This window comes from Gobius niger, assembly GCF_951799975.1.
Source record: "Gobius niger genome assembly, chromosome: 3".
In the NCBI taxonomy this organism is placed as follows: Eukaryota; Metazoa; Chordata; class Actinopteri; order Gobiiformes; family Gobiidae; genus Gobius; species Gobius niger.
Window position 1 is genome coordinate 36,632,138 of NC_136854.1, and position 12,003 is coordinate 36,644,140.

General features: G+C 41.5%; 1 protein-coding gene across 1 annotated transcript in view; it reads left to right on the forward strand.

The window, feature by feature from the left end:
* Positions 1 to 12,003, forward strand: part of LOC306960499 (uncharacterized protein) — a 29,149-nt gene that overhangs the window by 6,844 nt on the left and 10,302 nt on the right. The window contains exons 15-20 of the mRNA XM_079552929.1: positions 728 to 788; positions 874 to 1,113; positions 5,635 to 5,843; positions 7,764 to 7,865; positions 9,462 to 9,530; positions 9,637 to 9,785. Coding sequence (XP_079409055.1) covers positions 728 to 788; positions 874 to 1,113; positions 5,635 to 5,843; positions 7,764 to 7,865; positions 9,462 to 9,530; positions 9,637 to 9,785 — 830 coding nt within the window. The remainder of the gene's footprint in view (positions 1 to 727; positions 789 to 873; positions 1,114 to 5,634; positions 5,844 to 7,763; positions 7,866 to 9,461; positions 9,531 to 9,636; positions 9,786 to 12,003) is intronic.

The window sequence follows — 12,003 nt, forward strand, 5'->3', positions numbered from 1 at the left end:
ATAAACAAAACAAAAAATGCAAAACTAACTATGTTTTAGCTCAAGTTGTGTCTAATGTGTTATATGCACTTTAACCTCTTAACTCCCACCTTAAAGGGACTAGATGCAAGTTGGCCATTTTATGCTCTCTACTCCCACTTCAGGTCATACATGTAACTGCACCTTCTATATTAAGCTCCGGACCCGAAGTAACAACTTTTTGAGTGACAGTGCAGGATTTTAGAGGCAGTTTTTGTGAACAGATCTGGGCTCATTCTACACCATAGGACATTGCTGGAACATGTAAGGGCGAGGAAAATACATAATTTTAAACTCTGTGTAGTCCTTTTAACAGTCCAGCTTTACCCAAATCTAAAAGGTTAAAGCCTACAAGCCAGAGTAATGCCTCATTTGAAAGATAAGACCTACAAAACTCATTTGAACTTTTCCTCGCGTTGTTGTCACTATTTTGACTTTTTATTTTCATTGCTTTTTTGTTGCGTTTTTGTTTCATTTTCATCCTCGTTTTCGTCTCATTCTTGTTGCTATTTTTCAATTCTAAGATTTCTTTAGATTTGGATAAAGCCAAACTGGAGAAATTGTGCTCAGTTCAGGCAGGGGGTTAAGAGGATAACGTTTAGCCACAATAGGGTTTATTTCCCACATTTTACAAATATGTGGCTTTTCACAAATTACATCCGTATTTGTATTCAATAAATATATAATGTGTTAAATTCCATGTGTGCAGGCGTTTGAAAGAGCTGGCATCGAGCTACAACATGAAAATGAGATCTTCACAAACCCAGAAGGTAGAAACCCACCCGCACCGCTCCACATAAATATGCTTTAAGTGTAATATTATATCGTACATGCTGAGTTTTCTCTTAACCACAGGCATGGATCAGCTCTGTTTGGGGGTTGGCTCTGCTCCCTCCACGTGCCTAGAGGAGGCGGACCCCGAGGAGGAGCTTTCCCACAAACGACGCACCACCACCATTACCCCTCGCACCACAGTGGGGGACGTCCTGCCTCGGAGGGCGCTGGTTTTACGGCGATCGCTCACTCTGATGCTCATGGTCGTCATCCTGGTCTCCGGGATCACGGCCAACGAAATCTTCATGGCTTTACTGAACTGTTAAGCTCGATTCATGTTCATTACAAAGAAAACTCCTCACGGTACCTCAATTCAAGCAGTAAAACACAGTAAAGCATTTAACCTCTTACCCCCCGCCTTAACCAAATGCATTTTCTCCTGTTCAGTTTTACTCAGATCTAACGCCTCATTTGAAAGCTAAGACCTACAAAACTGATCTAAATGGAACTTTTTCCTTGCATTGTTGCCGTGTTGTCATTGAATTTTTGCCACTTTTTCATTGCTTTTGTGGGCTCTTTTTATTTTCATTTTTCCTAACTTTTCATAGTTCTTTGTCACTTTTTTGTGTGTGTTTTTTTGCATTTTTTATAGCATTTTTGTCACTTTTTTGTGGCTTTTTTGTCGTATTTTTGTCAAATTTTTGTAATATTTTTATTGCATTTTTGCCACTTTTTCATTATTTTTTTTGTAGCTTTTTGTGGCTTTTTTGTCAAATATTTGTCACATTTTTGCCACTTTTTTTATTGCGTTTTATCCTCATTTCCTTCCATTTTTGTCATAATATCGACGCTTTTTCCAAGAAGCTTTTAGATTTGGGTAAAGCCAAACTGGAGAAAACATTCTCGGTTCAGGTGGGGGTTAAGAGGTTAGTATTTGAAGTATGTGAATCTTACCACATAATGATTTGTGTGGAAATGAAACCAGAACCACGCTTGAAATGACATCACTGTACGTGCTTTGTTGCTTTTATTTTTAAACTGTCTGCTGGTCAGAATAAAAGTGTCTTGTTTCAACTTATTTAACCTTTTTTTTGCTGCCTTCTCAGTTTTTTTCCCTTGTTGGTTCTCTTTTGATTGAACATTTTTTTTAAAACAAACAGCTTCGTGCTAATACAAAACTTCTCTTACGTACATTGGCCGAGTAAATGTGCAATGAGTCCAGCTCTGATGTCAGCCGGGTTTATGGGGAAGGAGATGTTTCATAAAAAGTGAATTAAATAACAAGCAATGTCTCTGAACTGCGTAGAATTTCAATATTACTTTCAAGAAAATTTTACTTTTAATTATGTTTTTCTGTAGAAGGCTTGATTTCGAGAGTATTTTAGCCATCGCCGTGGTTACCGCATACCAAGGAGAAGAATCCCCTCTTAGTTACGGCATACCAAGGAAGGTCGTAAATTCCCCGATTCTGGGAAACAATGGTGTGGACTCCCAACTTATCAGAGCCACCAGTCACTTAAATGACGACCTGGGTCGGACTATCACTCTCTAAAGTCGGATTTCAAGTATCGCATTTGAGTGTCAAAGGCAATTCCTTCATTCCAGGGGCGGATCTAGACAAAAAAATCACGGGGTGGCAAGTAATTTTTCCGTTTAGATGCCACCTGAGCCTCCCAAAATGATATAAAAATAGTAGCATTGTCCATAATATAAGTAGGAGGTTTCTAACTCAGATAAAATATAAACTTTTGTAAATAAATAAATAAATCATTATCTTGGCAGCCACAGGAGTTGGCACCTGGCTCCTTATTTAGTTATAAAGTACTAACTGAGAGTGAGCCTATGAAGCACCCAGTAGCTTTTAGAGCAGATGTGAGACATTACATGACATCAATGGGGTGGCAGCCGGGGTGGCAAGACCCCGTGCCACCCCTCTAGATCTGCCCCTGCTTCATCACAGACAGTGAGGATGAACTCAGCTAAATGTGTTCTGTGCTAATGATGTTTCTTTCCCAAGGTCAACAAAGATGGCTGCACATAATGTCAAACTGTCGATAATGCATGTGTAATAGGTTTTGTGATGTTGTTAAAGTGTTACTTAAATAGTACAGCACTGTTCAATAACATCGAACATGAGTTGTACTGATACAGTATATTGATCACAGACAGAGCACTCAGAGACTTCCTCCTCACACTGTAACTCATGTCCCGGTTATATCGAGTTACGACTGAATCGATTGTTTCAGATTCTCGCTGAAACCAATGGCCCCCCAGTATCACCACACTGCACAGACACAAAACTCAGCAGAAGAGATCGAAAGCAGACTGAGAGAACTGCAGAAGGAATAAGAGGGTGAAGCACTACACCCACTGATCCCTCTGACCTTTCTTTGTCTCAGAGAAGAATGCCTGTCAGGACTCAACCTTGGCTAGTGCTAGGCTAGTGCATGTCTATGGTAACTAGTAGCCTGCATTAAAAACCTTTTCAAAATCATGGGGTCGTCCTCCAAACGTTGCCATATCTGATTTGCAGAAAGCTCCTTTGTGAATTCCATGTGTAATAATGCCGGCCGCAGGTAAACAAGCTACTGTAGATCCAGTAACCTAGCAGATCACTCCGCTGCTGCGTAGCTTTCAACCAGGAAGCTGATGCTGCTCAGATATAAGTTATTTTAAATGCAAAATGGTTATATTTAAAACATTATTCAGTCAACAAAGACATTTATATGGGTTGTCTGGTGTTATAAGTGATTTGCCTCAGGTGCACTGTGCTTGGGTCAGACTGTTTTTAATGCAGGCTACTAGTTACCATGGATATGCACTAGCCTATCACTAGCCTAGCACCACTAAACTCTTCAAATATAATGACAGCATGAATAATAATAATAAAAACTATCCATAAATCAACCACACTCTGGATAACTAGGAAATGAGGCCCTATGTAAAAAATCCTGAAATATCCCTTTAACTTCAACCACTGACTTTCAGATAAATTCAAGAACATTTTATCTGATTATTCATCCTTTTAAACCTTGCACTTCCAGGTTTAGCCTGTTCAGATCAGAATCCCATTCTGTAATCCACGATCGGGTTGTGCATTTCATTATTCTATGCCGTCTGTTTGTTGATCATTAAACCTCCATAAACCACAGTTTGCTTTGGTTATGTCTGTGTTTATTATTGCAGACTAATCTGTGTGGAGTTTGTGTGTTCTCCCCGACTACGTGTCTGTGAAGGTTTATTGCGGGTACTCTGGTTTCCCCCACCACTGAAAACATGTATATGCCAGGATGAGTGAGTGGGAGACAGTGGATGGAAATTGGTCTATGGCTCCAAATAAACAAATAAATGGGGTCAAATGCAGAGGACAAATTTACCCACGAGGACAATAAAGTAAGTCTAAGTAGTCCTGGATAGGCGATACCAGTATGGTTTTGAAAACAAAGTGTAGGTAGGCTACTACTGGTAAAATTAAAATATCAAAAGCAGGTACGGAAAAAAATATATCTTTCGAGACCAAGTTTTGATCCCTGTCGGTCCAAAGACACCATTAAAGAGGGGGTATTATGCTTTTTTCAATCACATAGCACCAGTCTATAGCACACTACAATGATGACCAAACCTTCTGTTGGTCTGTAAATGCAGTAAATTAGAATAACTGCCTTGTATAAAATTGCTCTCTCAAAATGGCTGTAGTGAATGTCTTGAAATAGGCCTCTGTCTCTTTAAGAACCTCTGGCCCTTTCCGACACGCCCCCTCCACACACTGTCCGTGGCATCAGTGGGGAGGGGGTTCTGCTGTGGAGCAGTGGTTGGTTACTCGGCTGGTGACGAAAGCTCGGAGGCGTCTCAAGGAGGTGGGGGCGTTCCTAGGAGGACTCAGGCAAACCTATCCCTAAAATGGCCGCCATCAGAGTTTTTACAGATTACTCAATAATACGTGAATGTGCCAAGACAACACTTCAGGCATGTTTTTAATGAGGGAATGACATAATAGCATGATGTAAAGCTTGAAAAAGTCGATTTTGCATAATACCCCCCCTTTAAAGGAAGTTACTTTGTTGTTTCAGCTCAAATACATAGTAGAAATTTAAAATAAACCGTCTTTTATGGAATAAATTAACATTATTGCACTGTTTTATGGCTCTGTATTACCAACATTTTAGTGTAGATATCGAAAACAGTATTGATAAACCAAGTTTTGTTATACTGGTATAAACAAATTAAAAAATGAATGGTACCGAGCTCTACTCATAACTGTGTTGCGCTCAAGAAATAATGAAAGCCAAAATTCACTTCGTAGTTTATTTTCACTGTTTACGCTTTCACTGTTTTAATGTCACCGTGTAATTTCACTGTTTACTCTCAAATGTCACTGTTGAATATGTTTTAAATGCTTTCATCTGAACATAATTTACAATTCGGTTTATTATTTTTAATCTGCAGCTCTTAATCCCGTAGCTTCCCCTGGTTGGGGACTCTCATTCAATAATGCACGTGCACAAATTCAAATCGTCTTCATGGGTTGAGGGGCCAAAAGAGAGACTGTTCCCCAGCCCAGAGTCAGGCCAGGACCGCCACTGCTGCACGAGTCGCAGACCAGATGATCTGAGGACTCGGACTCCACGAATCATTATCGCCACTGTCAACTATAAACTGAGAGACCCTGGTCTTACGCGCACCAGACTGTTGAATATGATCTGGCCCGTGACAGAAGAGACATGTGCTCTGTCTGTGACGCCTCTACACTGGGGAGGTGTGATTGGACACCCGGCACGTGCGTTATCCCGCCCCTCTCTGGGTGGTTATCAAAGCCAGTGTGTCCCGTTACTCTCCTCAGAGTTTACTTGTGGCAGTGGAGTGTTCAAAGAAGATCAGAAGTGACAATGAACGGCGTCGATAAAATGTCCAAAACTGTCGCGGGGTCGGGGGAGGACCAGCTGGCAGGTGAAGAGGCCGACAAGAGCTCGTGCCTGACGCGCGCGAAGACCGTCATCCCGAACGTGTACCGGAATGAGCTCGTGGAGCTCTTCAAACTGGCGGGACCTGTGGTAAGGGATTTACTGTAGCAAGACAGATAGAAGTTGTGTTGATTCATTTCGCGAGACTGAAAGAAGAGGGACAAGGCTGATGCAAACTGTGTGTGATCTTTCTGTTCCTCCCTGAGCGCATATTCTACTAAACTAAACCAGTATGGCCAGATTTAAAACATAACTCAATAACTTTGTTCAAGCAGCCTTTTATCATTTACGACTTTCTTCCTTAATCAGCTCCTTGTTACCAGATAGTATAGTATAACAGCCAACATGTTTACTCAAGTAAGAGTAACGTTAGTTTGAAATAATTTTACTCAAGTACAACTAAGAAGTATTGGCCCAAACAATTACTCAAGTAAAAGTTTCAAAAGTACTTGGAGAAAATGTCACTTGAGTTCTGTGAGTAACTGAGCGTGAAAGTCTGATTTATTTTTTATGATGATTTTGATAATGACGAAACAAAACATTAAATCATGTGGAATTTGTGATATTTACAAACAAAATTGCAAGAAATGGCCTGAAAATATAGAAAACAAAGGTTGTTTAGCCACAGACTGAGAGTAGCCTTTAACAGAGGTCTTTATTTAGTCCAACCTTAGTGTCACTCCTACACTTCAACTACAGAGCACAGAAGACGACTCCAGAGCCTTCATCTGGGATGGACGACTCCTGTATGACTGAGAGCCTACACAGACATCTGGGCAATACTCTTAAAGCCACACCGTGTAGAATTTTACTCAAAAAATAAAATTGAAATACAAGCTTTTATTTTATGACAGATATTTTCAGCATTGAAAAATATCTCAAACAAACATGTAGTTTTGCTGTGAGCGGCCTCAGCTCACCCAAAGACATGACATAACTTTACCGGAGTGGGTACGTCTCCAGCGCGTTTCCATGGAGATGTGACTAAAGTCAGCAGAATCTGAGATTTAAACAGGTATGGTCCTCATCCAAATCCATTCTTTGATTACCCACTGCAGAAATAGCATTTTCTGTGTCGAGCTGGACATTATAAAAATATTTTGTACTGATGGCAACAGTATAGTCCAAAATGTTACGCAGTGTGCCTTTAATACACGTCCTGCATGAACAGCAGATTTTGCTTGTTAAAGCAATATTGCATGACATTGGTCCTATAGGTAAAAACACAAACATTCATTTTATTTTGTTTGAAAAGTACCTTAAAAGTGTGTGTGTCGTGTGTGTCGTGTGAGTTGTGCTCGCCTGTGCTCAGACCTGCCGTGGCTTTTCTGGGAGCGGGACATCACTGTGTGTTTATTGAGATGTGGCGGCTTGACTTTGATGACCGGTGGTGCCAAACTGATCATTAGCAGCATGTTTGGTGTCGTTGCCATGGTTACTTACAGCTTACATCAGTGTTTTAGGACAGTGTTGTTGCTCTTGTGACGTAGCATATAACCTTTGAATTAGCGATGGGTCATATCATATCACATATTGTTACACCGATATCATTGTTTGATATTGTTGTATTTTTTTTTTATATCACTGTGGACACTCAGAGCAGCATAAACACTGACTGTAGGTGCTTAAAAAGTCAAATTAAATGAAAGAGGTTTCTGCTTGAGTAGATCATATATGTGAGGAAAGTAGTATGACATTTAAAAAAAATTAATTAATCTTCCAAATAGGCGGAAGGCTGGGGTTTTGTAGTAATTTGTCCATTGTCAATACTATCGTGAATTCTTCTTCTTCTTCTTCTTCTTCTTCTTCTTCTTCTTCTTCTTCTCCTTCTCCTTCTCCTTCTCCTTCTTCTTCTTCTTCTTCTTCTTCTCCTTCTCCTTCTCCTTCTTCTTCTTCTTCTCCTTCTCCTTCTCCTTCTTCTCCTTCTTCTTCTTCTCCTTCTTCTTCTCCTTCTTCTTCTTCTTCTTCTTGTGCTCTTAATGTATTTGATGTTGTATTTTTCTCTCATAGATCATCTCCCAGTCAATGATCTTCATGATTGGTTTCGTCAGTACAATATTCTGTGGTCACCTCGGGAAAACAGAGCTCGCGAGCGTCGCCTTGGCTATCGCGGTAATCATGTTTTATTTTATCTTCAGACATGTTTTATCTACACAGCAGCATCGCGACCTTAAAGCTGCGGTGACTGCAATGCCGGTAAACATCCTGTAGTCATGTACCATTCATCAACAGTCAATAATACTGCGTGAACTACAGTAAAGCTTTATCAATAAGAACCCTTTGACCCAAAAGTACATGCTTTATATGGAACCCAAATTGTAATTAGATATTTACAAAAGAGCTTGTAATTAAATTTGATATTATTTGTGAAAGAAAAAAAAAATCCTGATTCCATGAGAGTGAATTGTAAAAACCTCTACAAACTTAAAGGAATTCACAAGCATGAGTTTCATGTATTAACCTCTTAACCCCCACCTTAACCAAGCACATTTTCTCCAGTTCAGTTATACCCAAATTTTAAAGGTTACATAAACTGTTTTTGTCATGGTTTCGGCTCATTTTTGTTACATTTCTGTCATGTTTTCGTAGTGTTTTTGTCATCTGTTGGTTGTTTTTTGTCGCTTTCTTCTAGAACCCGACCGATATGGGTTTTTCTAAGGCCGATGCCGATATTTTGGCAGATTTTTCCAAATGTCTGGTCTATAATCCTGTAAAAACAAATACTTGGCCGCTCCAGCACTGGCCCATTTTATTTTATTACTTTAGGTGATCCACTCATAGTTTTCCAGCTTTGATTAGCTGTCGTTAGCATTAGCATATTGTTACTTGCCGTAGCATTTCGCGCTGCGATCAAAAGTTTAAAACTAACTCAGCGACTGAATTATACACATTCTGCACTTCAGAATGACATGTCCTTATTGGCGGAGGTTTAGTGAAACTTCTGTTTTACAAACTTGAAGCAAACCAATTTCCATGGCGATGTTTCTCACCTTCCCTGAGGCCTGAGGGAGGCCGTTTTAAAGCCCTGACTTTGCCTTTTGACCTTGGAAAGTCTCATTCTCATCATTTTCGGTCCAAGAAATATCTGCATTTTTCTGAGCCAAATCCCCAAATATCGGCCCGATCTATTGGCCAGCCAATATATCAGTCGGCCTCTCCTTTCTTAATCACTTTTTCTTCGCCACTCCTTGCTTTTTTGTTGTGTTTTTGTCACATTTTTCATAGTGTTTTTGTCGTGTTTTTTTTATTGTGTTATTGTTGCTTTTCCGCCACGTTTTTGTTGCTCTTTGCTGCTTCGTGGCTCTTTTTTTGTGGCTCTTTTATTGCTTTTTCATCACTTTTAAATCATGTTTTTGTTGCTCATTTGACGCTTTTTTTTTAACCACTTTTTTGTTGTATTTTCATCCTCGTTTCCGGCGCTGTTTTTGACGCTTTTTTTTTCAAGAAGCCTTTAGATTTGGGTAAAGCCTAACTGGAGAAAATTTGCTCGGTTCAGGTTCAGGGGTTAATTCCGCATGTTCACGTTTTGGTCTTCTCTCGGTCGACATGTTTAAAATTCACACACTGCGGTGACGTATTTCCCCAACAATAATTGACATCACACTCGTCACAACCCACACGAGTCTCACGTCATGATTTTTCAATTATTAACCGCCTCGAAATGCCATTCAAACAGTAACAGAGCATGAATCTTTGTTTCTTCTGCAGGTGGTCAATGTCACGGGCATTTCCATCGGGACGGGTTTGTCTTTAACTTGTGACACGCTCATATCGCAGGTAAAACACGGGGCTCTTGTGTATTTGCTTAACCCGGACACACAATGCACTCTCGTATTGTTTGGAGTTGTCTTAGGGTTTTGATCTGTGTACCCGTCCCTCGTAGACCTACGGGAGCGGTAACCTGAAGAGGGTCGGGGTGATTCTGCAGAGAGGGGTGCTCATCCTTTTGTTGGCCTGTTTCCCGTGCTGGGCCGTCCTGCTCAACACCGAAGTCCTCCTGCTCCTCGTCAAACAGAGCCCAGAGGTTGCCAGGTCTGGAGAGAAAGCATTTTTTAATTGACTTGAGTTGAAACGTACCCTAGGATTTCATTAATATCAGCAGAATACACTTAGTTTGTTGTTAGTTTGTTGCATTGGCCGAATCAGTGGTTCCCAACCTGGGGTAAAAGTCCGATCTGGAGGGTGCCAGCAATTACAGGTGGTCTACATAGCTTTGTCTGGGAAAAGCTGGTTATCAATCAGCCGGGGTATCAAGAATAATATTAGTACTTATTAAATACACTTCACATATGAGGAGAGAGTCAGAAAGATGTAAACGATCAAGTTTCACCCACTCCTCTCTGAATTGGACCTGAAAGCTCCTCTTATGGCTTGGTTCCACCTACTCTACTCTACTTGACTGTACTCTACTCGATTTGATTGCGTTTCCATTGCTCTTTTGTATCCATGGATACCGCGTTTTGTGGGCGGGGAAATTAACCAGCGTGAGCATTACAGTAGGTGGCGGTAAAGTTGTCAGCCTACTATCATCTGAAGAAACATAGCGTGTAACCTAGCTTTTCAGACGCCAAATTTGGAAACTGGCGTCTGAAAGCTAGCGTAAATACAGGTAACTTCATTCTAACACAGGTTGGAATGAAGTGACTCCAACAGCGCGGTAGCAGCAGAGTCATGTCCACCGTCCCTGCCACCGTTGACCGGACGGTGGCCGTAAATTGCATCCATCTGGTGAAACCACTTTCACACTTTTTTGTCCGCTCCACTCTTGGAATTGTAGTCTTTGTTTTCTTTATAATCGCTCTTTAGCTTTTTGAGCTACTCTCTGCACTGGGTGGAGGTCTGAGTGTACCCGAACTCAGCCATCCGCTCCGCCAGCTCTTGGAAAATCCGCTCATTTCGCGTTGCCCCGTCAAGTTCCCTCTGGATTTTCTCGTCCCCGACTAAACAAATAAATGTCTGGACCTCACTGATTGACCAGGGATTAACCTTTCGTCCCGCAGCAGTCATTGTTTGTTCTTTTTTGCTATGTTTTGTCTGTTTTAGTTGTCGTCTTCGGTCTTTTAAAAATGGCGGTTTTCGCTTCTCGCTCAGCTCCGCCCAGCTCTCGCCACTGTTGGCCTGACGGACCTGCTTGGCCTGATTAGAACCCCGGCCAAGCATGTCCTAAAAAAGGGCCCGAGTAACGGTAAAGTGGGCTGATCGAAACACTCATAACCGGGGTAGAACCAAGTAGAGTAGATTAGAGTAGAGTAGGTGGAACCAAGCCATTAGTTCATAGAATGAGAAGAGAGAGAAAGAAATTTCAGGTAAACTATCAATGGTAAATGGTCTCAACTTATATAGCGCTTTTCTACCTTTATCAGGCCCAAAGTGCTTTACAGTAACTAAGGAACCATTCACTCTCTCATTCATACACTAGGCAGCACGGTAGCACAGCGGTTAGCACTCTCGCTTCACAGCTAGAAGGTCCGGGTTCGATTCCCACCAGGGACGGGCCTTTCTGTGTGGAGTTTGCATGTTCTCCCCGTGTCTGCGTAGGTTTCCTCCGGGCACTCCGGTTTCCCCTACCACTAAAAACATGCACAATAGGCCAGGATGAATGATGTGTGTGTGAGTGAATGTATGGTGGTGGTCAGAGGGTCTGTTGGCGCAGACGTGTGTAGTCTCTGACAGTCTCCCCCAGGGGAAACTGAAGCTACAAACGTAGCTTTCCACCACTGAGTATGGAGTGAATGTACAATTGTCTCATGTAAAGCGCTTTGTGACTATATGTCTGTGAAAGGCGCTATATAAATAAAGATCTTCTTCTTCTTCTTCTTCACTTCACAGCTAGAAGGTCTAGGGTTTGATTCCCACCAGGGACGGGCCTTTCTGTGTGGAGTTTGCATGTTCTCCCCGTGTCTGCGTAGGTTTCCTCCGGGCACTCCGGTTTCCCCTACCGCTAAAAACATGTACAATAGGCCAGGATGAATGATGTGAGTGAATGTATGGTGGTGGTCAGAGGGACGTGTGCAGTCTCGACAGCGCTTCTGTCAGACTCCCCCTGGGGAAACTGAAGATACAAATGTAGTTCTTCTTCTTCACCACCTTCTTCTTCTTCTTCACCACCTTCTTCTTCTTCACCACCTTCTTCTTCACCACCTTCTTCTACTTCTTCTTCTTCTTCACCACCTTCTTCTTTACCACCTTCACCACCTTCTTCTTCTTCGCCACCTTCTTCTTCTTCACCACCTTCTTCTTCTTCACCACC